General features: G+C 44.2%; 3 protein-coding genes across 3 annotated transcripts; 2 read left to right on the forward strand and 1 right to left on the reverse strand.

The window, feature by feature from the left end:
• The first annotated feature begins 3,819 nt into the window (after nt 1-3,819).
• On the forward strand, nt 3,820-7,670 carry LOC137356401 (histone H1-like). The gene is made up of 2 exons (XM_068022289.1): nt 3,820-4,022; nt 7,097-7,670. The coding sequence occupies exons 1-2, from the start codon at nt 3,820-3,822 to the stop codon at nt 7,668-7,670; spliced, it is 777 nt and encodes a 258-aa protein (XP_067878390.1).
• A 766-nt stretch (nt 7,671-8,436) lies between these two features.
• LOC137356238 (histone H4) lies at nt 8,437-8,776 on the forward strand. Its single transcript, XM_068022111.1, has one exon. The coding sequence runs from the start codon at nt 8,437-8,439 to the stop codon at nt 8,746-8,748; it is 312 nt and encodes a 103-aa protein (XP_067878212.1). The 3' UTR covers nt 8,749-8,776.
• A 149-nt stretch (nt 8,777-8,925) lies between these two features.
• LOC137356402 (histone H2A-like) lies at nt 8,926-12,102 on the reverse strand. The gene is made up of 2 exons (XM_068022290.1): nt 11,746-12,102; nt 8,926-9,027 (listed from the first exon to the last, which is right to left on the reverse strand). Exons 1-2 carry the CDS (start codon nt 12,100-12,102, stop codon nt 8,926-8,928), a joined length of 459 nt encoding a protein of 152 aa, XP_067878391.1.
• Nucleotides 12,103-27,624: the final 15,522 nt, after the last annotated feature.

Here is a 27,624-nt window from a genome sequence, read left to right on the forward strand (position 1 = left end):
TTCAGCCCACAACTCAATAATTACAGGTCAGTCAGTCTAACCTCAGTAGTGAGCAAAATATTGGAATCATTCTGAGAGACAGGATAAACTGTCACTTAGAAAGGCATCGATTAGTCAAGCAGAGTCAGCGTGGATTTGTGAAGGGAAGATCTCGTCTGACCAACTTGATCCAATTTATTGAAGAAGTAACAAGGAAGTTGTATGAGGGCACTGCAGTTGATATGGTCTACATGGAGTTTAACAAGGATTTTGACAAGTTCCCACATGGCAGACTGTTTCAAAAAATAAAATCCCGGGGGATCCAGGAAAATACAGTAAGCTGGATGTAAATTAGGTTCAGTGGCAGGCAATAAAGGGTAATTATTAACGGGTGGTTTTGCGATTGGAGAGCTGTTTTCATTGGCGTTCCGCCCAGTACTGGGTCACCTGCTCATTGTGGTAGATATTAATGATTTGGACGTAAATGTAGGGGAAATGATCAAGAAGTTTACAGACGACACAAAAATTGGTCGTGTGATAGAAAGCGAGGAGGATTGCTGTAGGCTGCAAGAAGATATTGATGCTCTGGACATATGGGCAAAAAAATGACAAATGGAATAAAATTCGGATAAGTGTGAGGGAGGTCAAACAAGGCAAAGGAATACATGATTAATGGGAATATACTGAGTTGTGTAGAGAATGTGAGGGACCTTGGAGTAAATGTCCACTGACCCAGAAGGTAGCAGGACAGGTCGACAAGGTGGTTAAGAAGTGATGTAATTGCTTTCACATGCGTTCAAGTCCTCGGAAGAAGGAATTTTCCTCCACACAAGATCAGGGGGCAGGTTGTTCAACCTTGCCCATCTAAGAGCAAAGTCCAAAGTACGGAAAGTCCTCATCAGGGAACTCCTCTTTGCTGACAATGCTGCTTTAACATCTCATACTGAAAAGTGCCTGCAGAGTCTCATCAACAGGTTTGCAGCTGCCTGCAATGAATTTGGCCTAACCATCAGCCTCAAGAAAACGAACATCATGGGGCAGGATGTCGGAAATGCTCCATCCATCAATATTGGCGACCACGCTCTGGAAGTGGTTCAAGAGTTCACCTACCTAGTCTCAACTATCACCAGTAACCTGTCTCTAGATGCAGAAATCAACAAGCGCATGGGAAAGGCTTCCACTGCTATGTCCAGACTGGCCAAGAGAGTGTGGGAAAATGGCGCACTGACACGGAACACAAAAGTCCGAGTGTATTAGGCCTGTGTCCTCAGCACCTTGCTCTATGGCAGCGAGGCCTGGACAACGTATGTCAGCCAAGAGTGACTTCTCAATTCATTCCATCTTCGCTGCCTCCGGAGAATACTTGGCATCAGGTGGCAGGACCGTATCTCTAACACAGAAGTCCTCGAGGCGGCCAACATCCCCAGCTTATACACACTACTGAGTCAGCGGCGCTTGAGATGACTTGGCCATGTGAGCCGCATGGAAGATGGCAGGATCCCCAAAGACACATTGTACAGCGAGCTCGCCACTGGTATGAGACCCATCGGCCGTCCATGTCTCCGCTTTAAAGACGTCTGCAAATGCGACATGAAGTCCTGTGACATTGATCACAAGTCGTGGGAGTCAGTTGCCAGCGTTCGCCAGAGCTGGCGGACAGCCATAAAGGCGGGGCTATAGTGTGGCGAGTTGAAGAGACTTAGCAGTTGGCAGGAAAAAAGACAGAGACGCAAGGGAAGAGCCAACTGTGTAACGGCCCCGACAATCAATTTTTTTCTGCAGCACCTGTGGAAGAGCCTGTCACTGTAGAATTGGCCTTTATAGCCACTCCAGGCGCTGCTCCACACACAACTGGCCACCTCCTGGCACTTACCCATTGGCTGTCGAGATAAGGAGGCCAAAGAAGAATTGCATTATAGAGGGTACAGAGGAGATTTACAAGGATGTTGCCGGGACTGGAAAAAATGCAGCTCTGAGGAAAGATTGGGTGGGCTGGGACTGTTCCCCTTGGAACAGAGAATGGTGGATCTGATTGAAATGTATAACATTTTGAGAGGCCTGGATAGAGTGGATGTCAAGGGCCTATTTACCTTCGTAGAGAGGTCAGTGACTAGGGAACACAGACTTATAGTGTTTGGTAGAAAGATTAGAGGGGAGATAAGGGAAAGTTTTCCTCCCCTAGCAATGCAAAACTGGGCATCCATGAGGCTCTGTGGGCCATTCGGATTAATGTGCACAGTAGTGGTCTCCTTATTTAAGGAAGGGTGTAAATGCGTTGGAGGCAGTACAGAGAAGGTTTACTAGGCTAATGCCTAGAATGGACGGGCTGTCTTAAGAGGAAATATTGGACAAGCAAAGCTTGTATTCACTGGAACTTAGAGTAAGATGTGACTTGATTGAAACATATAATATCCTGAGGGGTCTTGACAGGGTGGATGTGGAAAGGATGTTTCCCCTTGTGGGAGAATCTATAACAAGGGGTCACTGTTTAGAAATAAGGGGTCGCACATTTAAGACAGAGATGAGGAGATTTTTTTCTCATCGGGTCGTGAGACTTGGGAATTCTCTTCCTCAGAAGGCGAAGGAAGCAGAGACTTTGAATATTTTTCAGGTCCAGGTACATAGATTCTTGACAAGAAAGGGAGTGTAGAAAACCGGGTCGTGCTGGAAATGTGGAGTAATCAGTTCAGAAATAAACTTATTGAATGGCAGAGCAGGCTCGAAGGGCCGAGTGGCCTACTCCTGCTCCTAATTCGTATGTTCGTATAAGATGAGCGAGGTACCAACTGCAGCAGAATTGTACTCAACCCCTATCTTTAAGCTCATGGCCTGGCATATCCCTCACTCTACAATTAACATCAAACCAAGAGACCAAACGTGATTCAATGAAGAGTGCAGCAGGGCATGCCAGGAGCAGCACCAGGCATACCTCAAAACGAGGTCTCAACCTGGTGAAGCTACAACACAGGATTACTTGCATGTCAAACTGCGTATGCAGCATCCGATAGACAGAGCCAAGAGATTTCATAACCAATGGATCAGATCTATGTGCTGCAGTCCTGTCACATCCAGCCGTGAATGGTGGTAGACAACTAAACAACTAACTGGAGGAGGTGGCTCCACAAATATCCCCATCTTCAATGATGAGGGAGCCCAGCACATCAGTGCAAAAGATAAGGTTGAAGCTTTTACAATAATCTTCACTAGAAGTGCCGAGTTGATGATTCATCTCAGACTATTCCTGAAGGCCCCAGCATCACAGATGCCAGACTTCAGCCAATTCGAATCACTCCGTGTGACATCAAGTAATGACTAAAGGTGCTGTATACTGCCAAGGCTCTGGGTTCTGACAATGTTCTCCAATAGGACTGAAGACCTGTGCTCCAGAACTTGCTGCGCCCATAGCCAATCTGTTCCAGTACAGCTACAACACTGACATGTACCTAGCAATGTGGAATATTCCCCAGGTATGTCTTGGACACCAAAAGCAGGACAAGTCCAAGCTGGCAAATTAGACCCCATCAGTCTACTCACAATCATCAATAAAGTGATGGAAGGTGTCATCAACAGTGCCATCAAACGGCAGTTGCTCAGTAATAACCTGGTCAGTGACGCTCAGTTTGTGTTCCACCAGTGCCACTCAGCTCCTGACCACATTACAGCCTTGGTTCAAATATGGGCAAAAGAGCTAAACTCAAGAGTGAGAAGAAAGTGACTGCCCTTGACATCAAGGCAGCATTTGACCAGGTATGGCATCAGGAAACCCGAGCAAAACTGAGGTCAATGGGAATCAGTGGGAAAACTCTCTGCTGGTTGGAATCATACCTAGTGCAAAGGAAGATGGTTGTGGTTGTTCGAAGTCAATCATCTGAACTCCAGGACATCACTGCAGGAGTTCGTCAGTGTAGTGTCCGAGGCCTAATCATCTTCAGCTGCTTCATCAATGACTTTCCTTCAATCATAAGGTCAGAAGTGGGATGTTCACTGATGATTGCACAAGGTTCAGCACCATTCGTGACTCGTCAGCTCCTGACGCAGTCTGTGTAGAAATGCAGCAAGACTTGGACAATATCCAGGCTTGTGCTGATAAGTGGCAAGTAACATTCACGCCACACAAGTGCCAGGCAACTTCCATCTCCAACAAGAGGGAATCTAACCATCTCCCCTTAACATTCAATGGCAATTAGCATCGCTGAATCCCCCACTATCAATATCCTAGGGTCTACCATTGACCAGAAACTGAACTGGAGTAGCCATATAAATACCGTGGCTACAAGAGCAGATCAGAGGATAGGAATCCTGCGACGAACAAATAACCAGCTGACTCCCCAAAGCTTGTCCACCATTTACAAGGCGGGAGTCAGGAGTGTGATGGAATACTCTCCACTTGCCTGGATGCGTTCAGATCCAACAACACTCAAGAAGCTCGACACCATCCTGGACAAAGCAGCCCACTTGATTGCCACCCCATGCACAAACATTCACTCCCTCCACCACCGACACACAGTAGCAGCAATGCGTACCATCCACATGATGCACTGCAGCAACACACCAAGGCTTTTTAGACAGCACCTTGCAAACCCGTGAACACTACCAACTAGAAGCACAAGGGTAGTAGATGCATGGGACCACCATCACCTGCCAGTTCCCCTCCAAATCACACATTATCCTGACTTCGAACTATATTGCCATTCCTTCACTGTCGCTATGTCAAAATCCTGGAACTCCCTTCCTAACAACACTATGATTGTACCTACCTCACATGGAGTGTGGCAGTTCAAGAAGCCATCTCACTACAACCTCCTCAAGGGCAGTTATGGATGGGCAATAAATGCTGGCCAAGCCAGCAACACCCACATCATATGAATGAATAAATCAAACAGGGTGGTGGTGGTCTGGAACTCACTGCCTGAAAGGGTAGTTGAAGTATAAACCTTCAAATCATTCAAATGAAGTCTGGATATGCATCTCAAGTGCCGTAATCTGCCGGGTTACGGACCAAATGCTGGCAGGTGGGATTAGAATAGGTGGACATTTTTTCGGCTGGCACAGATACGATGGGTCAAGTGGTTCCTTTCTGTGCCATAAACGTTCAATGTTTCTATGATTCTGAGTGAATGTATATCTCTCCTTCTCACCATCACCCAAGCCTCTCGCCCACTCCAGATCTTTCTCTCTCTGCCTTTTTTTCGCTATTGATACTGTCTCTCTCTCTCTGCCTTTGGTGCTGTATCTATGTTGGCGATACAGTTACTGAGTGTTATGTGTATGCATTCTATTGTAGTACTGATAGTCTCTCTCTCTCTCTCTCTCTCTGATGATACAGGTGAAGGTGAAATACTGTTGTTTAGTGTGATATGGACACACAGTTGGAAATTATAAAAATAAAAGCAAAATACTGCGGATGCTGGAAATCTGAAATAAAAACAAGAAATGCTGAAAATACTCAGCATGTCTGGTAGCATCTGTGGAGGGAGAAGCAGAGTTAACGTTTCGTGTCAGTGACCTTTCTTCGAACCCCTTCACCCCTATGTCACCTTCACCTGTATCATCAGAGAGAGACACACAGACAGACAGACATCGAGCGAGTGAGAGACTATCAGTACTACAATAGAATGCATACATAAAACACTCACTAACTGTGTCGCGAACATAGATACAGCACCAAAGGCAGAGGGAGAGACACAATTCCGAAGAGTCACTGACCCGAAACGTTAACTCTGCTTCTCTCTCCACAGATGCTGCCAGACCTTTTGGAAATGTAAGACTGATACAATCTCTCTCCCTCTCTCACCCCTCTCTCTCTTTCACTCTCCCTCTCTCTGTCCCTCTGTTACTGTATATTAAAGGGTAATGGTGTTATTGAGTGTGTTATGGACACGCTGAACAGACGTGCAGCACTGCAACAGTGAACTCTCCTCCGGTGCCGCGGGTGAGACGGTCACTGTCACTTCTCCGCTCGGTACGTTCTAATCTGACGGGGCATTTATCTGTCTTCAGTCCTGCATCGAAGGACGGAGAGAACCAGCCTGTCACTGCCTGGAACAAAAAAAAACACAGCGTCTGAATGTGGGATTATTCTGTAACTGGACATCTCTCCTTGTTGACAATGGGATGTCTGGGACACCTGGAAAAATATGGATAGACTATAGGAAGAGACAGTCGATCATTTGTATTTTCACCGTCAGGAAACATGTTTATGTGTGCGATCAATAACATCAAACCGGACAGTAGTTTGAACACATTCAAAGCTGTGATTTGCTCTTGCCGTCGAACCTAATAAACAGACAACATTCGCAGCGCCAGTCTCAGAGTGTTTAACACTTACTGAGTCTAGAAAATACAAATACCCACCGTGAATCCGCAGCACAGGCCGAGCGGAGGGGAAATCCTGTCCTATAAAAGCGCTAAATTGAGCGAACAGTTCGGCCTGAGATTGTGTGGATGTGAATATTGTGTAAGAGAGTGTATTAAAGAGGCGGGCGCGTTAGTCTAATGCCACTGTGTTTGTGGGTCTGGTCTCATCGCCGGATTTCCGAGTACCTCTTGCGTAAAAAAACAAGATTTTCCAGTCAAAGAAGCACTTTGCTCCCCTTCTAATCCTCAAAGTGGGAATTCAGTGTTGTTTGTTTGTTGATTTCAAGATTTTAGTCGAAAAGTATGGAACATGTCAGCGATCGGCTGAGAGAGAGTCATCAGTGCAGCAATGAAACGGGTTTCAGTCGAAAATGGAGTCTTTACATCAAGTGAAACCTTTGTGACAGCAAACATTCTGATGTCAGAGACAGGAAGGATCCAGCCTGGGACTCTGGAATACCCGAATTTCAGTGGAATTGGAGAGTTTCGGACCAGAGAGAAACACAGAGAGGCAGCAGGAGCCGGGAGCTGACAGCAGGTTGTCTCCGCCCCGTCCGCTCGCTGCCTTTAAGTTGCTCAGTGCCGCCACCACCAGCTTCATTTCTGACCCAGTTCTGACTGACAGAGAGACTTTGTGCAGATTCCTGGACATGACCGATACTGCAGCCGCCGAAACGGCTCCTCCAGCCGCCGCCGCTCAAGTCAAGACTCCCAAGAAGAAGAAGGCGGCTCCCCGGAAGGGGTCAGGCGGTCCCAAGTTGGGCGAACTGATCCTCAAGACTGTGGCGGAATGCAGTGTCCGCAGTGGGATGTCACTGCAGGCAATAAAGAAGGCTCTGCGTGTTAAAGGTGTCGATGTGGAGAAGGGCAAGTTCCAAATCAAGCAAAGTATCAAGCGGCTTGTGGCGAAAGACTTCCTGGTGCAGACGAAGGGCACGGGGGCCTCCGGCACCTTCAAAATCGCGAAACAGGAAAAGAAGGGAAATGTGGTGAAGAAGATTAAGACAGGAGCAGCCAAGAGATCTTTAGTGAAGAAAACAGCTGCCAAGAAACTGATCACAAAGAAAACAGCCAAGAAATCCCCAGGGAAGAAAATAGTCGCCAAGAAAGTGAGCAACAAGAAGACGGCAGCCAAGAAAGTGAGCACCAAGAAGGCGGCAACGCCAAAGAAGGCGGTAAAGAAAGCAACGCTTCCAAAAAAATCTCCAGCGAAGAATGCCAAAAAAGCCAAGAGGGCCACGGGCGGAAAGCCGCCCAAGAAAGTTCAATCATCAAGGGGCGGGAAGAAGCCGAAAGCAGCAAAGGCTCAGAAAGCAGCCCTAAGAAAGAAGTGAGACAGCACGGGAAACTTGTAGACATCTGAACCCAAAGGCTCTTTTCAGAGCCACCCACGTCTCTCAGGAAAGAGCTGATCCCCCGATCAAATGATCCCTGTCCCGCAGTCGTGTGCACATTTCACCTAGAAATGATTTGAAGTAAATCCAGGTTCCCTGGTGACTCTCAACCCAGCCCTTCCTCACTCTCTGCAACAAATCAGGGATGTCCGGGCCTCACTGTACCCGGGTATATGTTCGATGAAGTCTCAGTTCATGCTCGTTTCAGGGTGACAGCCTGTAACACAGTAACACGGGCGAGATACCCCACGTCACATCTCAAACTCCAATACATGATTTTCTAAAATTCAGCTGGTGTTAGGTTTCAGTAAACTGCTCAATCCGTCTGGGAGGAGAGGTGTGCCGAAACAGGTTGACTAGTGATCGGAAGCACTGCACTTAGGCGGGTGTATTACTAACTTTTATTTGTTACAGATCCGTATTTAGACCGCCGGTTTTTGTTATCATTGGCGATAAAGGCCGAATCTCCAGGTTTTATGCTGAGCTCCAATGTCGAGAACTGTTTTTTCTTGAATTGGCGGTTCGAGCAAGTGGGAGGCGGAGCGAGAGGATCAAAGACATTTCTCTGCTCTGTCTGTCACTCAGTTTCCTCCAGACCCGCCTCTGGCTCTCTGTCTCTTTCTCAGTCAGGTCGGGGCAGGCTGCATAAAAAGGCAGCAGAAACTACTCGTTTCTCATTCAGAATCGGTTTGTCTGAAGAAGCGTCATGACAGGAAGAGGTAAAGGAGGCAAAGGACTGGGCAAAGGCGGAGCAAAGCGGCACCGCAAAGTGCTTCGTGATAACATCCAGGGCATCACCAAGCCAGCAATTCGCCGCCTGGCTCGCCGTGGCGGAGTGAAGCGCATCTCGGGTTTGATCTATGAGGAGACCCGCGGGGTGCTGAAGGTTTTCCTGGAGAATGTGATCAGAGATGCGGTCACCTACACTGAGCACGCCAAGCGCAAGACGGTCACCGCCATGGATGTGGTGTACGCTCTGAAACGCCAGGGCCGCACTCTCTATGGATTCGGCGGCTAAACAAATCGACCTTGTCTACCAAAAACAAAAGGCTCTTCTAAGAGCCACCCAAAACCTCACATAGAGATAACTGACCTTGAAACTAAAACGGGGATGTCTTGGGATGTGAAATTGTTGGAGCTCATCCAATGTTATGTGGACTTTATCAGATCAGTATTGAATTCTCTTATAGTCACTTCACGTCTCGCACATTTTTTCACTGTCTTCTTCTGTTCCATGTTTAATAACCGCGTCATGAATTAAAAGATTGTATTTGATAATGTCCATTGCCGACCTGAACTGCCGGTAAAGATGTAGAAAAGGATTTACTCCCGTTAGAGTAAGAAATGGCCGGAGCTTTATTCCCGCCAGAGACCGAACAGGGAATGAACCCCTATTCAAACCGTGTTGGAAGACACAGAGGGGGATCTAGGGCGGAAAAAAATGACGCTAAAAGCAATGAGATTTTATAATCGGTCCCGCCAAATTAGGTTTTCTTTAATCTTTGCGTCGTTTATAATTTGAAAATGGCGGGCTTTTTGAAATTGATTCAATTTCAGTTGCAGTTCAACCGGATGTTGCCGGGACTGGAAAAAATGCAGCTATGAGGAAAGATTGAATGGTCCGTGGTTGTTCTCTGTGGCACAGAGAATGCTGAGGAGAGATCTGATTGAATTGGATAACATTTTGAGAAGCCTGGATAGAGTGTAGGTGAAGGGCCAATTTACCTTCATACAGAGGTCACTGACTGGGGGTCAAAGACTTAAAGCGTTTGGTAGAATGATTAGAGGGAAGATGAGGACAAGGTTTTTTCCCTCTCATCTAGAGGATGGTGGGGGTCTGGAACTCAATGCCTGAAAGGGTAGTTGAGGCAGAAATCTTCTAATGATTCAAAAGAAGTCTGGAAATGCACCTCAAGTGCATATTCTACTGGATTACAGACCAAATGCTGGCAGGTGGGATTAGAATGGGTGGAGAGCTTTCCGGCTGGCACAGACACGATGGTCCAAGTGGCTTCTTTCTGTGCCATAAACTTTCAATGATTTTCAGAAAAGAGAAGGCTGAGGGGGGACATGATTGAGGGATCCAAAATTATGAAGGTCATTGATAGGTTAGACAGGAGGAAACTTTTTTGTTTTCCCTCAGCGAACGGATCGATCAGTCGGTAAGGGGCAGGAGGTTTAATGGAGATGTGAGGGGGAAAAAAACACTCATCATGTGGTTGGAATCTGGAACACACTGCCTGAATAGGTGGTAGAGGCAGGAACCCTCACAACATTGAAGAGGTATTTAGATGAGCACTTGAAACGCCATAGCATACAAGAATACGGGCCAAGTGCTGGAAAATGGGATTAGAATAGTTAGATGCTTGAAGAAATACTTGCAGGTTTATAGGTAAATTGCTCCCAGTGTAGGTAGATGGTAGGAGAATGGTGGGGATGCCGCAGGGAATATGGGATTAATGGAGGATTAGTATAAATGGGTGGTTGTTGGTCGGCACGGACTCGGTGGGCCGAAGGGCCTGTTTCTGTGCTGTGTAACTCCATGACTCTATGTTTAGTTATCGCGTCATGAATTAAACGGTTGCATTTGACAATGTCCATTGACGACCTGAACTGCTGGTGAAGATGATGGATTTATTCCCGTTCGGGTAAGCAATGACCGGAGCTTTATTCCCGCCTGAGACCCAACAAGGAATGAACCCCAATTCAAACCGTGTGGGAAGATAGAAGGGGATCTGGAGCGGGAAAAAATGACGCTCCAAGCAGTGAGATTTTATAATTGTTCCCGCCGAATTAGGTTTTATTTAATCTTTGAGTAGTTTGCTAATTTGAAAATGGCGGGCTTTTTCAAATTGATGAAATTTCAGTTGCAGTTCAACCAATCAGGACGCAGCAATTCCCGAGGCCCATTCACTTCCCAAAGCGAGTTTCAAACTGAAATGAAGGACGGGGCTGCATCCAATCACAACACTAGGGCGGTCCCTCAACTGTCTTAAATAGGCAGTCCCTGAGCAGCCTCCGCATTAACAGCAAATTTGTTCTGAGATAATGGCCAGAACCAAGCAGACAGCGCGCAAATCGACCGGAGGGAAAGCTCCCCGCAAGCAGCTGGCTACAAAAGCGGCCCGCAAGAGCGCTCCAGCCACGGGCGGAGTGAAGAAGCCTCACCGTTACAGACCCGGCACTGTGGCTCTGAGGGAGATCCGCCGCTACCAGAAATCCACCGAGCTGCTCATCCGCAAACTGCCCTTCCAGCGCCTGGTGCGGGAGATCGCACAGGACTTCAAGACAGACCTGCGCTTCCAGAGCTCTGCCGTCATGGCCCTGCAGGAGGCCAGCGAGGCTTACCTGGTGGGGCTCTTTGAGGACACCAACCTGTGCGCCATCCACGCCAAGCGAGTCACCATCATGCCCAAAGACATCCAGCTGGCACGCCGCATCCGCGGGGAGCGAGCCTAAACTGACCCTGCCCGGAACTGAGTTCGGCATCAAATACCACAACGGCTCTTTTAAGAGCCACCAAATCGACAAAAGAAAGAGTTGTGATCTCTTGTTCATTCCAGCACATAAACGTCTCAGAAGGTTTCGACCACTTATTTACTCAAAGCCGGGAGACACAATTACTTATATCTGCATCCGGCAGCTGGAGATTTCATGACGTGTCAGTTGTAAGATCGAGAGTAGCGATACCAATGTGCACAGCGCATTTTAATAGACCGGCGATCGTTTTAGAACTGAACAAATGTTTGTGGTACATAAAGGGTAGAATGGTAAAAGTGCCTTTCCAATAGGGTCTGAGGGAATTAGAATGCATTTCATCTGATGAGCATCTAAATACCAAAATCCAGTACACTTCATTCCAACACAAAACAATGATAACAGTGTAATATTACAGTCTTTCAGACAGTAACCAGCCCTTTCACAGATAAAGTGGGTGGCTCTGAAAAGAGCCTTTGGGTTCACAGATTCAAGTCAGGCCGCTTCACTTGCCCTTCGTGCTCGGAGCGCTGGTTTTCTTGGGCAGCAGCACGGCCTGGATATTAGGCAGCACCCCGCCCTGAGCGATGGTCACCCCTCCCAACAGCTTGTTTAGCTCCTCGTCGTTGCGGACGGCCAGCTGCAGGTGTCTGGGGATGATGCGGCTCTTCTTGTTGTCCCGGGCCGCGTTGCCGGCCAGCTCCAGGATTTCAGCTGTCAGATACTCGAGCACAGCAGCCAGATAGACCGGGGCTCCGGCACCCACCCGCTCAGCATAGTTCCCCTTTCTGAGGTGGCGGTGAACACGGCCGACCGGGAACTGCAATCCAGCTCGGGAGGAGCGAGACTTGGGTTTGGCCCGAGATTTACCACCGGTCTTCCCTCTTCCAGACATTGCCACAATCTCACAAACACTTTCACGAAGAATGCTGAGATCCGCCCACATTCCTCCTCCTTGTACCTTCTGGAGGAATGGTGTTGGGGACACTGCTGATTGGTCAGTCAGCACTCGGTGTCATTGTGCTGTGCATGTTACTAATCAGAGAGCTGCTCAATTCACCAATCACAAGAATTGAGAGCGAAAAATAAGAGCGTGAATTTGTCAGCCTCCCAACGATTTTTCACATTTGAAAAGCCCGCCAATATATTTGGAAAACAAGGGGCGGCTTCAATGTTGAATATTACATTTATAGGTCACATTGTTTTACAGAAAACATTGTAAAAACCTTTTATTTTTTTTATTCCACATTTTGTCCCTGATTGTTCCAGATTCGCTTTTGTAATCCGCCATGTATTCTGCTTTATTCTTTTCTTTTTTATGATACTGTCTGTAACCAGCGGCTGAAAGCCTCATTCACAGTATCCTGCAACCGGACACATTTCAGGTCAATTTTCATAATAATTCTACATCACTGATTATAGATTGATCCCTTTTCGTGGAGGACAAAAGAGGAGTAGAGATATTCTGTGTTATGTGCCAAAAAACCTATCTGCCGACATCCCTGACCTTCTGACTCCCTCTGTTACTGTCTCTTCAATTATTTCCATTTTGTTGGAACTGGACCGTTACTTTTTCATTCTCTTCCGATCATTCCACCGCACATCTATTTAGGCCCAGGCAGACTAGGTGATCGGGTGGTTAACGCGATTGACAACTAATTCATTGAGCTCTGCCTGCGTGGCTTCAAATCGTTTGTCTGTGAAATGTTTCTCTTAGCTGGTTGTCACTGAAGAGCACCGACTTCAGATGTCTTTTTAAGAATGTGCTGGGTCTTTCATGCTGAACAAGAACAAAGAACAGCACAGCTCAGGAACAGGCCATTCGGCCCTCCAAGCCTACGCCGATCTTAACTAAACTAAAACCTTCACTTCCGGGGTCCATATCCCTCTATTCCCATCCTATTCATGTATTTGTCAAGTTGCCTCTTAAACGTCTCTATGGTACCTGCTTCCACCACCTCCCCCGGCAACAAGTTCCAGGCACTCACCACCCTCTGTGTAAGGATCTTGCCTCGCACATCCCCTCTAATCTTTGCCCCTCTCACCTTAAACCTATGTCCCCAGGAAACTGACTCTTCCACCCTGGGGAAAAATCTTCTGATTATCCACTCTGTCCATGCCACTCATAACTTTGTAAACCTCTATCATGTCCCCTCCACCTCCGTCGTTCCAGTGAAAACAATCCGAGTTTATCCAACCTCTCCTCATAGCTAATGCCCTCCAGACCAGGCAACATCCTGGTAAACCTCTTCTGTACCCACTCCAAAGCCTCCACGTCCTACTGGTAGTGTGGCGACCAGAATTGCACGTGTGGCCTAACTAAAGTTCTGTACAGCTGCAGCGTGACTTGCCAATATTTATACTCTGTGCCCCGAATGATGAAGGCAAGCATGCTATATGTCTTCTTGACTACCTGATCCACCTGCGTTGCCACTTTCAGTGACCTGTGGACCTGTCCGCCCAGATCTCTCTGCCTGTCAATACTCCTAAGGGTTCTGCCACTTACTGGATAATTCCCACCTGTATTCGATCTTCCAAAATGCATTACCTCACATTTGTCTGGATTAAACACCATCTGCCACGATGGAATACGAGAAAGAACTTTTTATGTACTGAATGGTAATGACCTGGAACTCACTGACCACAAGGGTGGAAGAAGCTGAGGCAGCTAATGACGTCAAGAGGATATTGGGATGGCATCTGAAGGAAATAAACTTGCAGAGCTACAAGGATCGTGTGGGGAAATGAGTGTGACTGGATTCATCTATGGAGAGCTGGCATGGAGTCGATGGGCCCAATGGCTTCCTTCTGTGCTGGAAATATCTGTATGTTTACTATTTGTTTGAGACTGTAACATGATTATTTTAAAGGCTTTTTCAATATATAGTAGCCATAAAAAGAAACCACAGGTCCATTTTATGTGAGAACTGCATGGATGATGAGAATTTTATCAATTGCTCTGACATTTTTAGATAGTTTAATTCAAGTTCCAGAATTAAAGCCTGACATTCAACAGGGCAATAAAGATGGTCATTGTGATGGCCAGGAATCAAAACTAACTCAACTGCTTGGAAAGCAGCTTTGCTCACCACTATAACAAGATTGTTTCTGGAAACAGGCCCCTCAGGCTTCATTTATGGAGCAACTACACACAATAGCCTTCTGATTAATCAAATGTTTTGCAAGCATTTTAATCAGAACCTTTTAGTTGATGTCAATCAAAGCAAAATACTGTGGATGCTGGAAATCTGAAATAAAAACAGAATGTAATGTAAATACCCTGATGTAAGATCACAGACCAGAAACGTTAAAACAGTTCCTCGCTCCGCAGATATTGCTAGTCCTGATGGGTATATCCAGCACTTTGTTTTCATTACCACAACAGCTCCTTGTAGATCTCCACAATGTACAGAAATAAAGCACCAAGCACAACGGCTCTTTTAAGATCCACTGACAGCCTCTCTGAAATAATCGATTTGCTGAAGTGATTTCAATACCAACTGTTCAAATTTCAGCCAAGTTAACTTTGAGTTCTCAAACAAGCACGTTCACCAACCGGTTCAAACATTGTGTCACTTATTAATTCCCTGCCCTACAAACTAAATATCGTCCAATGATCGCCATTGTACCTGACTGTTTCTGGTACGGGAGTATTAATTTAGTCTGTATCTGTCAGTTTTTGGAGTATGATGTGGGGTTTGCACTGTACCTGTCATTCTGTGGTGTGTGAATGTTGGTTTTATTTTCTGGTATTTAAATATGTATTCTGTTCTGTAGCTGTCAGTTTCTGGTATGTGTGTAGTTTTCACTTCGTGTTTGTCAGTTTCTGCTTTGGGAGTATGGGATTTACTCGATATTTGTCTGCCACTGAAATGTGAGTGTGCGTTTGAACCTTTAATTCCTTTGTGCCTTACAGTATTGATCTTTACCTATCAGTTTCTGCAGTGTGTGTGGGGTTTGCTTCATGCTTCTCTCTTTCTGGTATGTTTGTATAATTTTACTCTGCTCTCACAGGTGAGTGTTGTTTTCTTGTCTATTTTGCTGTATCATTCAGTTTCTGGTATGCAAATGTAAGTTTCACTCTATATCTCTCAATCCCTAACCTGTAATTTGTCTGTATCTGATTGTGAGTGCAGGTTTTTTTTCTGCTCCTGACTGTCACAGGTAATGCAGAGTTTATAGAAAGGGAGGAACTTAAAACAATCATCATCACTGGGAAAAAAATACTCAGCAAACCATTAGGATTGAAGGTAGACAAGTCCCCAGGGCATGATAGCCTTCATCCTAGGGTCTTAAAGGAAGTTGCAGCAAGATAGTGGATCCATTGGTTATAATATTTCAAAATTCCCTGGATGCAGGAAAGGTTCCAGTCGATTGGAAAAAGCCAATATAACGCCCTTCTTCAAAAAGGGAGGAAGGCAGAAAGTAGGAAACTATAGACCAGTTAGTTTCACATCCATCTATATTGGGAAATTGTTAGAATCCATTATTAAGAATGTAATAACAGGTCATTTGGAAAGTCAAAACACAATACATCTGAGTCAGCATGGTTTTATGAAGGGTAAATCGTGTTTGACTAGTTTGCTAGAGTTCTTCGAACATGTAACAAGCAAAGTGGATAATGGGGATCCTGTAGATGTAGTATATCTGGACTTTACCAAGGCATTGGATAAGGTGCCGCACAAAAGGAAAGATCACATGTGGTTAGGGCCAATTTATGGGCTTGGATAGAGGATTGGCTAACCAACAGAAAACAGAGGTTCAGTATAAATGGGTCTTTTTCTGGTTGGCAAGATATAACTAGTGGGGTGTCACAGGGTTCGGTCCTTGGGACCCAGCTATTTACAATCTATATTAATGACTTGGATGCAGGGACAGAAGGCACTATAGCCAAATTTGCTGATGACATGAAAACAGGTTGGATAGTAAGTTGCAATAAAGAAATAAGAAATTTACAAATGGATATGGATAGCTTAAGTGAATGGGCCAAAATTTGGCAGATGGAGTTTAACGTGGATAAGTGTGAGGTTATCCATTTTGGTCAGAAGAATAGAAAGTCAAATTATAATCAAAATGGAGAGAAACGTCAGAGTGCTTTGGAACAGAGGCATGTTGGCGTTCTCGTGCATGAATTGCAGAAAACTGGTATGCAGATGCAGCAGGTATTAAGGAACCCAAATGGAATTTTGGCATTCATTGCGAAAGGAAAAGAGTATAGAAGTAGGGAAGTGTTGCTGCAACTGTACAAGGTCTTCGTGAGACAGCACCTGGAGTATTAAGTACAGTTTTGGTCCTCTTACTTGAGGAGGGATGTAGTTGCATTGGAGGCAATTCAGAGGAGGTTCACCAGACTGATTCCAGAGATGAGGGGTTTGTCTTATGAAGAGAGATTGAGCAGTTTAGGCCTTTGCTCTTTAGTGTTTAGAAGAATGAGGGGAAATCTAATTGAGGTATATAAGATGATTCAGGGGATTGACAAAGTTGACAAAGAGGATGTTTCCTCTTGTGAGACAATCTAGATCGAGAGGTCATAGTTTCAGAATAAGGGGTCGCAGATTTAAAAGAGAGGTGAGGAGAAATTACTTCTCTCAAAGGGTCGTGAGACTGTGGAATTCACTACCCCAGAGTGTGGTGGATGACCGGATGTTGAGTAAATTTAAGGAGAAGATGGTCAGATTTTCCATTAATATTGGGTTGAACGGTTATGGAGAACGGGCAGGAAAGTGGAGTTGAGGCCGAAATGAGATCAGCCATGATTGTATTGAATGGCGGAGCAGGTTTGAGGGGCTGAATTGCCTACTTCTGCTCTTAGTTCTTATGTTCTTTTATGTGAGAAACATCTTAGTCTGTATTTTGAAGCCTCAGATATATCTGCGTGTCGCTTGAACTCTGTCCTTGTCAGTTTCTGGTCTGTGAGTCTATCATTGTGGGTTCAATCATTACCCAGAGCTCAGTTTAACTGGTGAAATTTACAGGCTCCTTTTTTTTTTGCTCTATTTAACAAAGATCTTTGCCATTGTTTCTGACTGAGAACTCATTTATCACCTGAAAGACTGTGCTTTGGTTAACATAGTTCTCATTGAAAGAAAACTGAAGCTCAGCTATATGGGAGCTGCACATGGATGATGAGAGTATTTTGTCAATTTTATTTTGGAAATTGCATGAACAATTAAGGTATCAATGCAGCTGGATGGTATTAGAATTGATACCTGACCTGCAGGAAGGAACCGAGGTCAACAGCTTGGAAGGCAGCTTTGGTCAGCATTAAACCACCATCACTCAATGAGTTTGACATATGTAAACATGTACTTTATTCAGTAACATTTATTTTCTATTTTGTGATTATATCTGGTTCCAATTCATCATTTCAGGCTCCAGTACTCTGTGTGAGGTGGGATTAATGTGGTGTATGTCAGTTTCTGCTACTCCCTGTGAGTATGAATATACTTATGTACCAATCAGTCTCTCAAACTGAATATGTGTACGGATAAATTCATTTCTCATCAGTAACTGGCACTGACAGTGAGCCTGAGATTCATTCAATATCTCTGTCTCTGGTATTGTATGTGAATGTGTTGTTTATTCTGTGTCTCTCATTGTGCTTTTTATTCTCTACTACTCCATGTCAATGAAATTTGCCCTGTGTTCACCAGTTTCATGGACTGTAATTGAGTATCGGATGCATTATATAGCTGTCATTCTCTGATCTGCCTGACAGATTTTTGATCTACAATGGAATAAAGGGTTATGGGGGAAGCCAAGAAATTGAAGTTAAGACCACAATCAGATCAGCCATAATTTTAATGAATGGAAAGCAGGCAGGGGGGTCAAATGGACTAGTCTTATACGTTTTAATAAGGTCACTATCATTCTTCTATACTGTAATGAATAAAGTGCTAACCTGTGTAGCTGTTCTTGATAAGTCAACCCCTTCATCTCAGGTATGAGCCGAGTGAATATCTTTTGAACTGCTTCCAATGCTCGGATATCCTTTCTTAAATACGGGGATGAAAACTGTACACAGTACTCCATGTGCAGCCTCACCGACACCCTGTACAGTTGGAACAAGACTACCCTATTTTTAAACTCCAACCCCCTCGCAATAAAGGCCATAATTCCATTTGTCTTTTTAATTGCTTGCTGCACCTGAATACTAACTTTTGTGTTTCAAGGACAAGAACCCAGATCCCTCTGTGCTCCACTTTTTTGGAGTCTCTCTCCATTTAAATAATCATCTGCCTTTTGATTCTTCCTGTCAAAGTACATGACCTCACACTTTCCTACATTAAACTTCATCTGCCAAGCTTTTGCCCACTGACTCAACCCATCTATATCCTTTGCAGATTCCTTACGTCGTCATGACAACATGTCCTCCCACCTATTTTTGGATAGTCATCGAATGTGGATATATTACACTCTGCCCCCTCCTCCAAGTCATTCATATAGATAGTAAATAATTGAGGGCCTAGGACTGATCCTTGTGGCACTCCACTAGTTACATCTTTCCAACCTGAAAAAGACCCATTAATCCAAAATCTCTGCCTTCTGTGTGTCAACCCATCCTCAATCCATGCTAATACATTACCCCCAATACCACATGAACTCCTGTCTTGTGCTATAATCATTAATGTAGCTCTTTATCGAATGCTTTCCGGAAATTCAAATACACCACAGCACCCGGTACCAGTTTAGTTTAGTTTAGAGATACAGCACTGAAACAGGCCCTTCAGCCAATCGAGTCTGTGCCGACCATCAACCACCCATTTATACTAATCCCATATTCCTACCACATCTCCACCTGTCTCTATATTTCCCTACCACCTACCTATACTCGGGGCAATTTATAATGGCCAATTTACCTACCAACCTGCAAGTCTTTTGGCTTGTGGGAGGAAACCAGAGCACCTGGAGAAAACCCACGCAGACACAGGGAGAACTTGCAAACTCCACACAGGCAGTACCCGGAATTGATCCCGGGTCGCTGGAGCTGTGAGGCTGCGGTGCTAACCACTGTGCCGCCAGAGTTTATCAACTTCGTGAACAGGGGCATCACATTAACGGTTTTCCAATCTGCGAGGACCCTCCTGGAATCCACTGAGATCTGGAATATTTTGACCAATGTTTCCATTACCTCTGCAGCCACTTGATTTAATCCCTTGGATGTCGGCCATCAGGTCCTGGTGACTTGTCTGCCTTTAGTCCCATTAGTTTGTCAGGTACTTTGTCCCTCGTGATAGAGACAGTTACAAGATCTTTCTTCCTATTAGGCCCTTGATTATCTGATATCTGTGGGAAGTTTATAGTGTCCTCCACTGTGAAGACAGATGCAAAATATTGGTTTAAATTATCTGCCATTTCCCTGTTCCCTGTCATCAATTCTACAGTCACATCCTCCAAAGTCCCACACTCTCTTTAGCTACTCTCTTTTTCTATACCCATAGAAGCTCTCGCTGTTTGTTTTTATATTTCTTGCCAATTTACTTTCATAATCAATTTTCTCCCTTTTTATTAGCTTTTTAGTCATCCGCTGCTGGTTCCTAAAAAAATTTCCCAATCGTCCGGCCTGCCACTAATCTTTGCCGCTTTGTATGCCTTAGTTTTTGATTGGATACTCTCCTTGACTGAATTTGTTAATCATGGGTGGTTCATCCTTCTCCTTTTACTGGGATTAATTTTTGCTCAGCATTATGAACTATCTGTTTAAATGCCTGCCACTGCTCATCCACTGACTTTCCCCTTACGCTATTTTCCCAGCCCGCTTTAGACAACTCTTTCTTCATACCACTGCAATTGCCTGTTTCAAGTTGAGGACACTGGTTTGAGACCCGAGTTGCTCGCCCTCAAACTGAATTTGAAATTCTACCATGTTGTGATCACTACACACCAGAGGATTCTTAACTACGATATCTCTTATTAATACTACCTTATTACACATTGCTAGATCTAAAATACCCTGTTCCCGGGTAGGTTCTGCAATGCATTGCTCTTAGTAACAGTCCCTGATGCATGCTACAAATTTGTCTTCAATGTTACCTCTGCCAATCTGATTTGTCCAGTCAATATGCAGATTAAAATTACCCATAACAATTCTACCACCCTTCTTACATGGCACCTTTATTTCCCGATTTATACTTTGTCCTACAGTGAGACGACACTGAAGGGACCTATAGTCGAATCCCACCCGTGACTTCTTCCCCTTGCTATTCCTAATTTCCACCCAAACTGATTCTACATCATGATCTATTGCACCTATATCACCACTCACCACTGGACTGATACCTTCCTTTGATAACAAAGCTATCCAAACTGCTTCTTCTTTTTGTCTATTTTTCCAGAACGTTGAATATTGAGTTTCCAATCTTGGTCACCCTGCAACTACGTCTCTGAAACAGCTATCAAGTCACATTCATTTATTTCTATCTGTGCCATCAACTCATCTACCTTTTCCCAAATGTTGGGTGCATTCAGTTCAAGAGCCTTAAGCTTTGACTTTTTACCATTATTAGTCATTCTGGTTTTAATTTCTGCTGCACTGTTCTGCTAATATTTTCGGCACCTTCCTGTCACACTTTGATTACCATATGTCTCTTCATAAGCCTGCACCAGTGCTTTCTCATTCCTTTTTGATTTTTTAAACTTCCCTTCAATTGAAACCTTCTCCCCACTAATTACTTTAAAGTCATATCTACAACCCTAGTTATACAATTCAACAGGACACTGGTCCCAGCATGGTTCAAATGAAGCCCATCCCAATAGAACAGCTCTCTCCTTCCCCAGTACTGGTGCCACTGCTGCATGAATTGGAACCCATTACTCACACACCAAACTTTGAGCCACACGTTTACCTCTCCAATCTTATTTACCCTATGCCAATTTGTACATGGCTCAGGTAGTAATCCGGAGAGTATTACCTTTGTGGTTCTGTTGTTTAATTTAGCCCCGAGCTGTTCCTTGTACCTCAGCAGAACCTCTTTCAAGTCCTACTTATGGCATTGATATCTATGTGGACCACAACAACTGGATCCTTCCCATCCCACTCCAAGTTCCTCTCCAGTCCAGAAGAGATGTCCTTAATCTTGGCACCAGGTAGACAGCACAGCCTTCAGGACTCCCTGTCTTTGCTGCAGAGAACGGTATCTATTCCCTGAACTATGCTATCCCCTATTACTAAACCCCCACTTGAATGGCACTCTGAACCACGGTGCTGTGGTCAGTTTGCTCATTCTCCCTGCAGCCTGTGCCCTCGTCCACATGTGGAGCAACAACCTCATACCTCATGGATAAGGGCTAAGGATAAGGATAATGATATGACTGTGGATCACATTCTGTACCTTTCAGTCTCTGATCCTGTGTGTGAATTTAGGCTTCATTATGAATTTGACAGTCTCTGGTACTGAATGTGTGTTTGGAATTCATTCCCTTTGTGTTTGTCTCTAGGGGATTCTGTACATGTGTGAGAAATTCTGTATCTGCCAGTATCTGTACTGTGCACACATGTTGGACTCATTCAATATATGTAAGTTACTGATAATGTGTCTGTATTTGTGATTCATTCTCGATCTCTGAAGCTCTTGTTCTCTGTTTGAGTGCAGGATTCATTCTGTACCTCGGTGTCTATGTACTGTTTGTGAGTGTGGGATCTTGCTGTATTCATAGAAACATAGAAAATAGGAACAGGAGAAGGCCCCCAAAGGGCTTGCTTCACCATTTAAATAGGGATCATGGCTATTTGTCCAATTCAGTGCCCTGTTCCCACATTCTCCCCATATCAGTTGATCCCTTTGGCATTAAGAAATATATCTATTTCCTTCTTGAATATATCTAATAACTTGGCCTCCACTGCCTTCTGCGGCAGACAATTCCATAGGTTCACCACCCTCAGTGAAGAAATTTCTCCTCATCTCAGTTCTAAATTGCATACCCCGTATCCTGAGACTGTGACCCCTGGTTCTGGACTCCCCAGCCATTGGGAACATCCTCCCTGCATTCAGCATGTATCCTGTTAGAATTTTATAGGTTTCTATGAGATCCCCTCTCATTCTTCTAAACCAAAGTAAATGTAGGCCTACTTGACCCAATCTCTCCTCGTACATCAATCCTGCCATCCCAGGAACCAAGGCGAGAACAAAATTCCTAAGATAAAGAAACCAAAACTGCACACAATATGGTGGCACAGTGGTTAGCACCACAGCCTCACAGCTCCAGCGACATGGGTTTGGTTCTGGGTACTGCTTGTGCGGAGTTTGCAAGTTCTTCCTGTGACCATGTGGGTTTCCGCTGGGTGCTCTGATTTTCTCCCACAGCCAAAGACTTGCAGGTTGATAGGTAAATTGGCCATTGTAAATTGCGCCTAGTATAGGTTGGTGGTAGGGAAGGTGGGTAGAGGTAGGGAATATGGGATAAATGTAGGATTAGTATAAATAGGTGATTGTTGGTCGGATGGGGTTAATGTAGGATTAGTATAAAAATGGGTGGTTGTTGGTCAGCACAGACTCGGTTGCCCAAAGGGCCTGGTTCAGTGCTGTATCACTCTATGACTCTAAATACTCCCGATGAGTCTCACCAAGGCCTTGTATAACTGCAGTAAGACATCTGTGCTCCTGTACTCAAATCCTCTTGCAATGAAGGCCAACATACCATTTTCCTTCCTAATTGCTTGCTGCACCTGAATGCTTGCTTTCAGCGACTGATGTACAAGGACACCCAGGTCTCGTTGCACCTCCCCCTTTCCCTATCTATCACTATTCAGATAATAATCTGCTTTACTGTTTTAACTCCAAAGTGGATAACTTCACTTGTATCCTATTTATATTTCATCTGCCACACAGTTGCCTACTCACCCAACTTGTCCAAATCACATTGGAGCCTTTTGCATCCTCCTCACAGCTCACAATCCCCACCCCCGAAGCAAACCCACCCCCAGCTCTGTGTCATCTGCAAACCTGGAAATGTTACATTTACTTCCCTCACCCAAGTCTGTAAGCTATATTGTGAATAGCTGGGGCTCAAGCACAGTTTCCTGCAGTACCCCACTGGACTCTGCCTGCCACCCAGAAATATACCCATTTATTCCTACTCTGTTTCCTGTCTGTCAACTAATTCCCAATCCCTGCCAGTATATTACCCCCAATCCCATGTGCTTTAATTTTGCACACGAACCTCTTATGTGAGACCTTGTCAAAAGCCTTCTGAAAATCCAAATGCACCACATCCACTAGTTCTCCATTATCGAGTCTGCTAGTTACATCCTCAAAAAACTCCAGTGGATTTGTTAAGCATGACTTCTCTTTCGTAAAACTATCACATCCTTTATAACAGACTCCAGCATTTTCCCCACTGCTGATGTAAGGTTCATTGGTCTGTAATTCCTTTTCTTTTCTCCCTCCTTGTTTTAAATAGTGAGGTTACATTTTCCACCCTCCAATCTGTACGAACTGCTCCAGAGTCGACACGATTTTGGAATATCCGGTACTTCATATGTATCTCAGGCATTGTGGTGACAACTCTTTGTTTCACACGTTAATGTATCAATATGTGTTTACTTGTGTTTAATTTAAAATATGGATTAACAATGTTTTATTGCTGTAGGTTTTATTCAATTCTTGTTTGTGAGTTGTAGCTTTTTATCCAATTTGTAGCTCTGCAAAAGCAATTGTGAATGACAATCTTTCAATTTTAGAGTATGACCTGACATGTAATGTCAAATTCCATCGGTTTGTAGTAAATGAACTAATCCTGTATGTTTTTGTCTGACCCTTAGTGACATGTTTACACTGGTGTGTAATTTGTAGCTCAGTTTATATTGTGGGGTACGTTATTGGGATTTATTCTGTAGCTTTCAATCAGGTAAATTTTGTCTGTTCTGTTTAAGATTTGGTATTTGAATTGTAGCCAAGGTGACACAGTGTATTTAAATCAGATAATGTGTGTGTTTTTGGACTGTGATTCATGTATCTACCAGTCAGTTGGAGAGAAATAGAAACAAATACTATCTCTATGCTCTATTGGATTGATAATGTGTCTCTTTGGGATCAGTCTGGGTCTGACTACTTCTTTTGTTTGTCACAGTGGAAATGATGACCTGACCGTGTCACTGTGCTTTGTGAGTGATACTGTACCTAATATGTGTTGGAACGAGCTGGAGGTACTTTTCCATCTATTGATGAGTCATGACTTTCGTTCTGGTTCCTTCGAGTGTTTGCCTGGTGGAAAAAAAAGGTAACTCTTACACATGAAGAACAGGTGAGTGAGAAGACACAAAAGTAATCAATGTAATATTTTCAATAATAATCATTCTGAGCAAATCACAAAAGGAAAGTTGACACATAAGCAGTGTCAGTGTCTGAGTCCACTGCAGTACTGCAGCACTCTGCTTCTGTTTCCCAGGTATTTGGAGCAGTTTTACAGCAATTTTGTGACATTCAGAAACAACCCATGCCCCGCACTGCTCAATGACCCGGACGACTCAATAGAGAAGTGACATTTGCACAAGCCAGAGTTCTATTTCCATGTCCAATTGTTCAATGGACAAGGAGAAATAACTGTTTTAAAAAGTGTCCTTAATTTCCTCCTGAACCTGCAATAGACAGTCTTTGAAAATCTGCCGTGTCTACATTATTCAGCCATTTTTTTTTCGCCATTCATAGCGAGATACAGTACCTAAACAGGCCCTTCAGCCCATCGAGTCCATGTTGACCACCAAGCACCCATTTATACCAATCCTATATTAATTCCATTTTTCCCTCTCACGTCCCCACTATTCTCCTACAACATACCTACACCAGGGGCATTTTTTTTTTATGCAATGGCTAGTTTACCTATCAACATACAAGTTTTTGGCATGTGGAAGGAAACCAGAGCACCCAGCAGAAACCCATGCAGTCACAGAGAAAACTTGCAAAATCCACACAAGCAGTACGAAGAACCGGACCAATGTCACTGGAGCTGTGAGGTTGCGGTGCTAGTCACTGTGCCACTCTGCCACCCAATTCACTATCCAACAACAAACAGTGAGATATTGAAACCGAACCAGGAACATTCATTACAGTTTGGAGAGAGAAATCAGCAATGATTTTTAAAAGGGAGTTCATCATATTCTGTCTCTCACTCCGTGTCCAGACAGTGCCCGAGAAAGACCTCTCCCTTTCCCCTGGCTCACTCCATGTTCCTGGACCAGTTCCTGCTTCACAGTGCATAATACAAACAGTCCCCCAGTCCTGCTGAATTAGCAGAAGTAGACCATTCAGCCACTCGAGCTTGCTCCGCTATTCAATTTGTTCATGGCTGATCAATTTCTGAGTTGAATTCCACACGCCCATCTATGCCTGTTAATCTTTGATTCCCTTGCTTAACAAGAATCTATCTACCCCTGCCTTAAAAATATTCAATTACCCCACCTCCACCACCTTCTGAGGCAGAGAATTCCAAAGTTGCACAACCCTCGGAGAGAAAAAAATCTCATCTCTGTCCTAAAATGGCGACCCCTAATTCAAAAACAGCACCCCCGAGTTTTGAACTCATCCACAAGAGAAAAAATCCTTTCCCCATCCACTTGTCAAGACCATTCAGGATGTTATACACTTCAATCAAGTCTCCCCTCACTCTTCTAAACTCCAGTGAAGAAAAGCCCAGTCTGTCCAACCTTTCCTCATAAGACAACCCACTCATCCCAGGTATCAATCTAATAAACCTCCTGTGAAACGCCTCCAACACATTTACTTCCTTCCTTAAATATGGAGACTAAAACTGCACGCAGTATTCAAGATGTGGTCACACCAATGCCCTGTATAACTGAAGCATAACATTCTTCCATTTATTTTCAATTCCTCTCATGATAAAGGATAGTATTCCATTTTCCTTCTTGATGACTTGCTGTACCTGCATACTAACTTTTCATGACTCATGCACCAGAACACCTAGATCCCTCTGTACCTCGGAATTATGCAGTTGTTCTCCATTTAAGTAATACTTTGTTTTTTTAATCTTCCAGACAAAGTGAACAACTTCACATTTTTTCACATTACACTTCATCTGCCAGATTTCTGACCACTCACTCAACCATCTATAAAGGTCTGCAACCTCCTTATGTCCTCTCCACAACACACTATACTACCGATCTGTGTGTCATCTGCAAATTTAACTGCCATGCCATTGCTCCCCTCATCTAGGTCATGGATATAAATTGTAAAAAGTTGTGGGCCCAGCACAAACCCCTGTGTTACTCCACTTATCACATCCTCCCGATCAGAATGTTTTCTGTCAGCCAGCCAATCTTCTATCCATGCTAATTAAGTTACCCACTACACCATGAACTCCTGCTTTGCACAATAACCTTTCATGTGGCACCTTGACAAAGGCCTTCTTGAAAACCAAATACTGTATGTCAATGGGCTCCCCTTTATCCCCAGTGCATTTTCCTCCTTGAAAGAACTCTAATACTTTGGTTAACCATGATTTCCCTTTCACATAGCCATGCTGAACATTTCCAATGACCTTGTGTTTTTCTAAAGGCCCAGCTATAGCCTCCTTAATGATCAATTCTAACGCCTTCCCGACTCCGGGGTCAAGCTAACTGGCCTATAGTTACCCAATTTCTGCCTCCCCACCTTCTTGAATAGAAGGGTTATATTTACTACTTTCCAGTCTGATGGAACCTTTCTAGAATCTAGCGAATCTTGAAAAAATAACGAATCAACTATTTCAGCAGCCATGACTTTGAGGACCCGAGGATGAAGCCCATCAGGACCCAGAGACTTGTCAGCCAGCAGCTCCATCAGTTTACTCAGTCCCACTTCCCTGGTGATTGTAACTTCACCAAGTTCCTCTCTTCCTTCCACCTCCTGATTTACTGCTATTACTGAAATATTTTGTGTATCCTCTAGTGAAGACAGAAGCCAAATAATTGTTCATTTCAACCACCATTTCCTTATTATCGACTATTAACTCCCCATTCTCATTCTCTAAATGACCAACACTCACTTTACTTACACTTTTCCTTTTTAAAGATACCTCTTGCTATCTGTTTTTACATTTCTCGCTAGTTTGCTGTCATAATCTAATTTATTTTCCCCTGATTAACCTTTCAGTCATTCTCTGCCATTCATTATATTCTGACCAATCATCTGACCTGCCACTCGTCTTTGCACAATTATATGCTTTTTCCTTAAGGTTGAGGGTATCCTTAACTTCTTTAGTTAACAATGGATGGTGGGTCCTCCCCTTGGAATTTTACTTTACTGTAGGAATATACTTCCTTTGAGTATTCAGAAATATTGCCTTAAATGTCTGCTACTGCTTCTCTATTGATTTATCTCCTAGCCTAGTAACCCAGTTCAATTCAGCTCGCTCAGCTTTCATGCCCACATAGTTCTCCTTATTTAAGTTTAAAATACTAGTCTTAGACCCACTCCTCTCAATT

This window comes from Heterodontus francisci, chromosome 45, assembly GCF_036365525.1.
Source record: "Heterodontus francisci isolate sHetFra1 chromosome 45, sHetFra1.hap1, whole genome shotgun sequence".
NCBI lineage: Eukaryota > Metazoa > Chordata > Chondrichthyes > Heterodontiformes > Heterodontidae > Heterodontus > Heterodontus francisci.

Excerpts from the sequence above, each read along its gene's own strand:
- LOC137356401 (XM_068022289.1), top strand. The coding sequence starts at position 3,820 with ATGGTTGTGGTTGTTCGAAGTCAATCATCTGAACTCCAGGACATCACT. Across the intron at positions 4,023-7,096 it reads CAGCTCCTGACGCAGTCTGT|GGGCGAACTGATCCTCAAGA; the intron begins GTAGAAATGCAG and ends CGGTCCCAAGTT.
- LOC137356238 (XM_068022111.1), top strand. The coding sequence starts at position 8,437 with ATGACAGGAAGAGGTAAAGGAGGCAAAGGACTGGGCAAAGGCGGAGCA.
- LOC137356402 (XM_068022290.1), bottom strand. The coding sequence starts at position 12,102 with ATGTCTGGAAGAGGGAAGACCGGTGGTAAATCTCGGGCCAAACCCAAG. Across the intron at positions 9,028-11,745 it reads AGGCCGTGCTGCTGCCCAAG|TTCAGGTCGGCAATGGACAT; the intron begins AAAACCAGCGCT and ends CTTTACCGGCAG.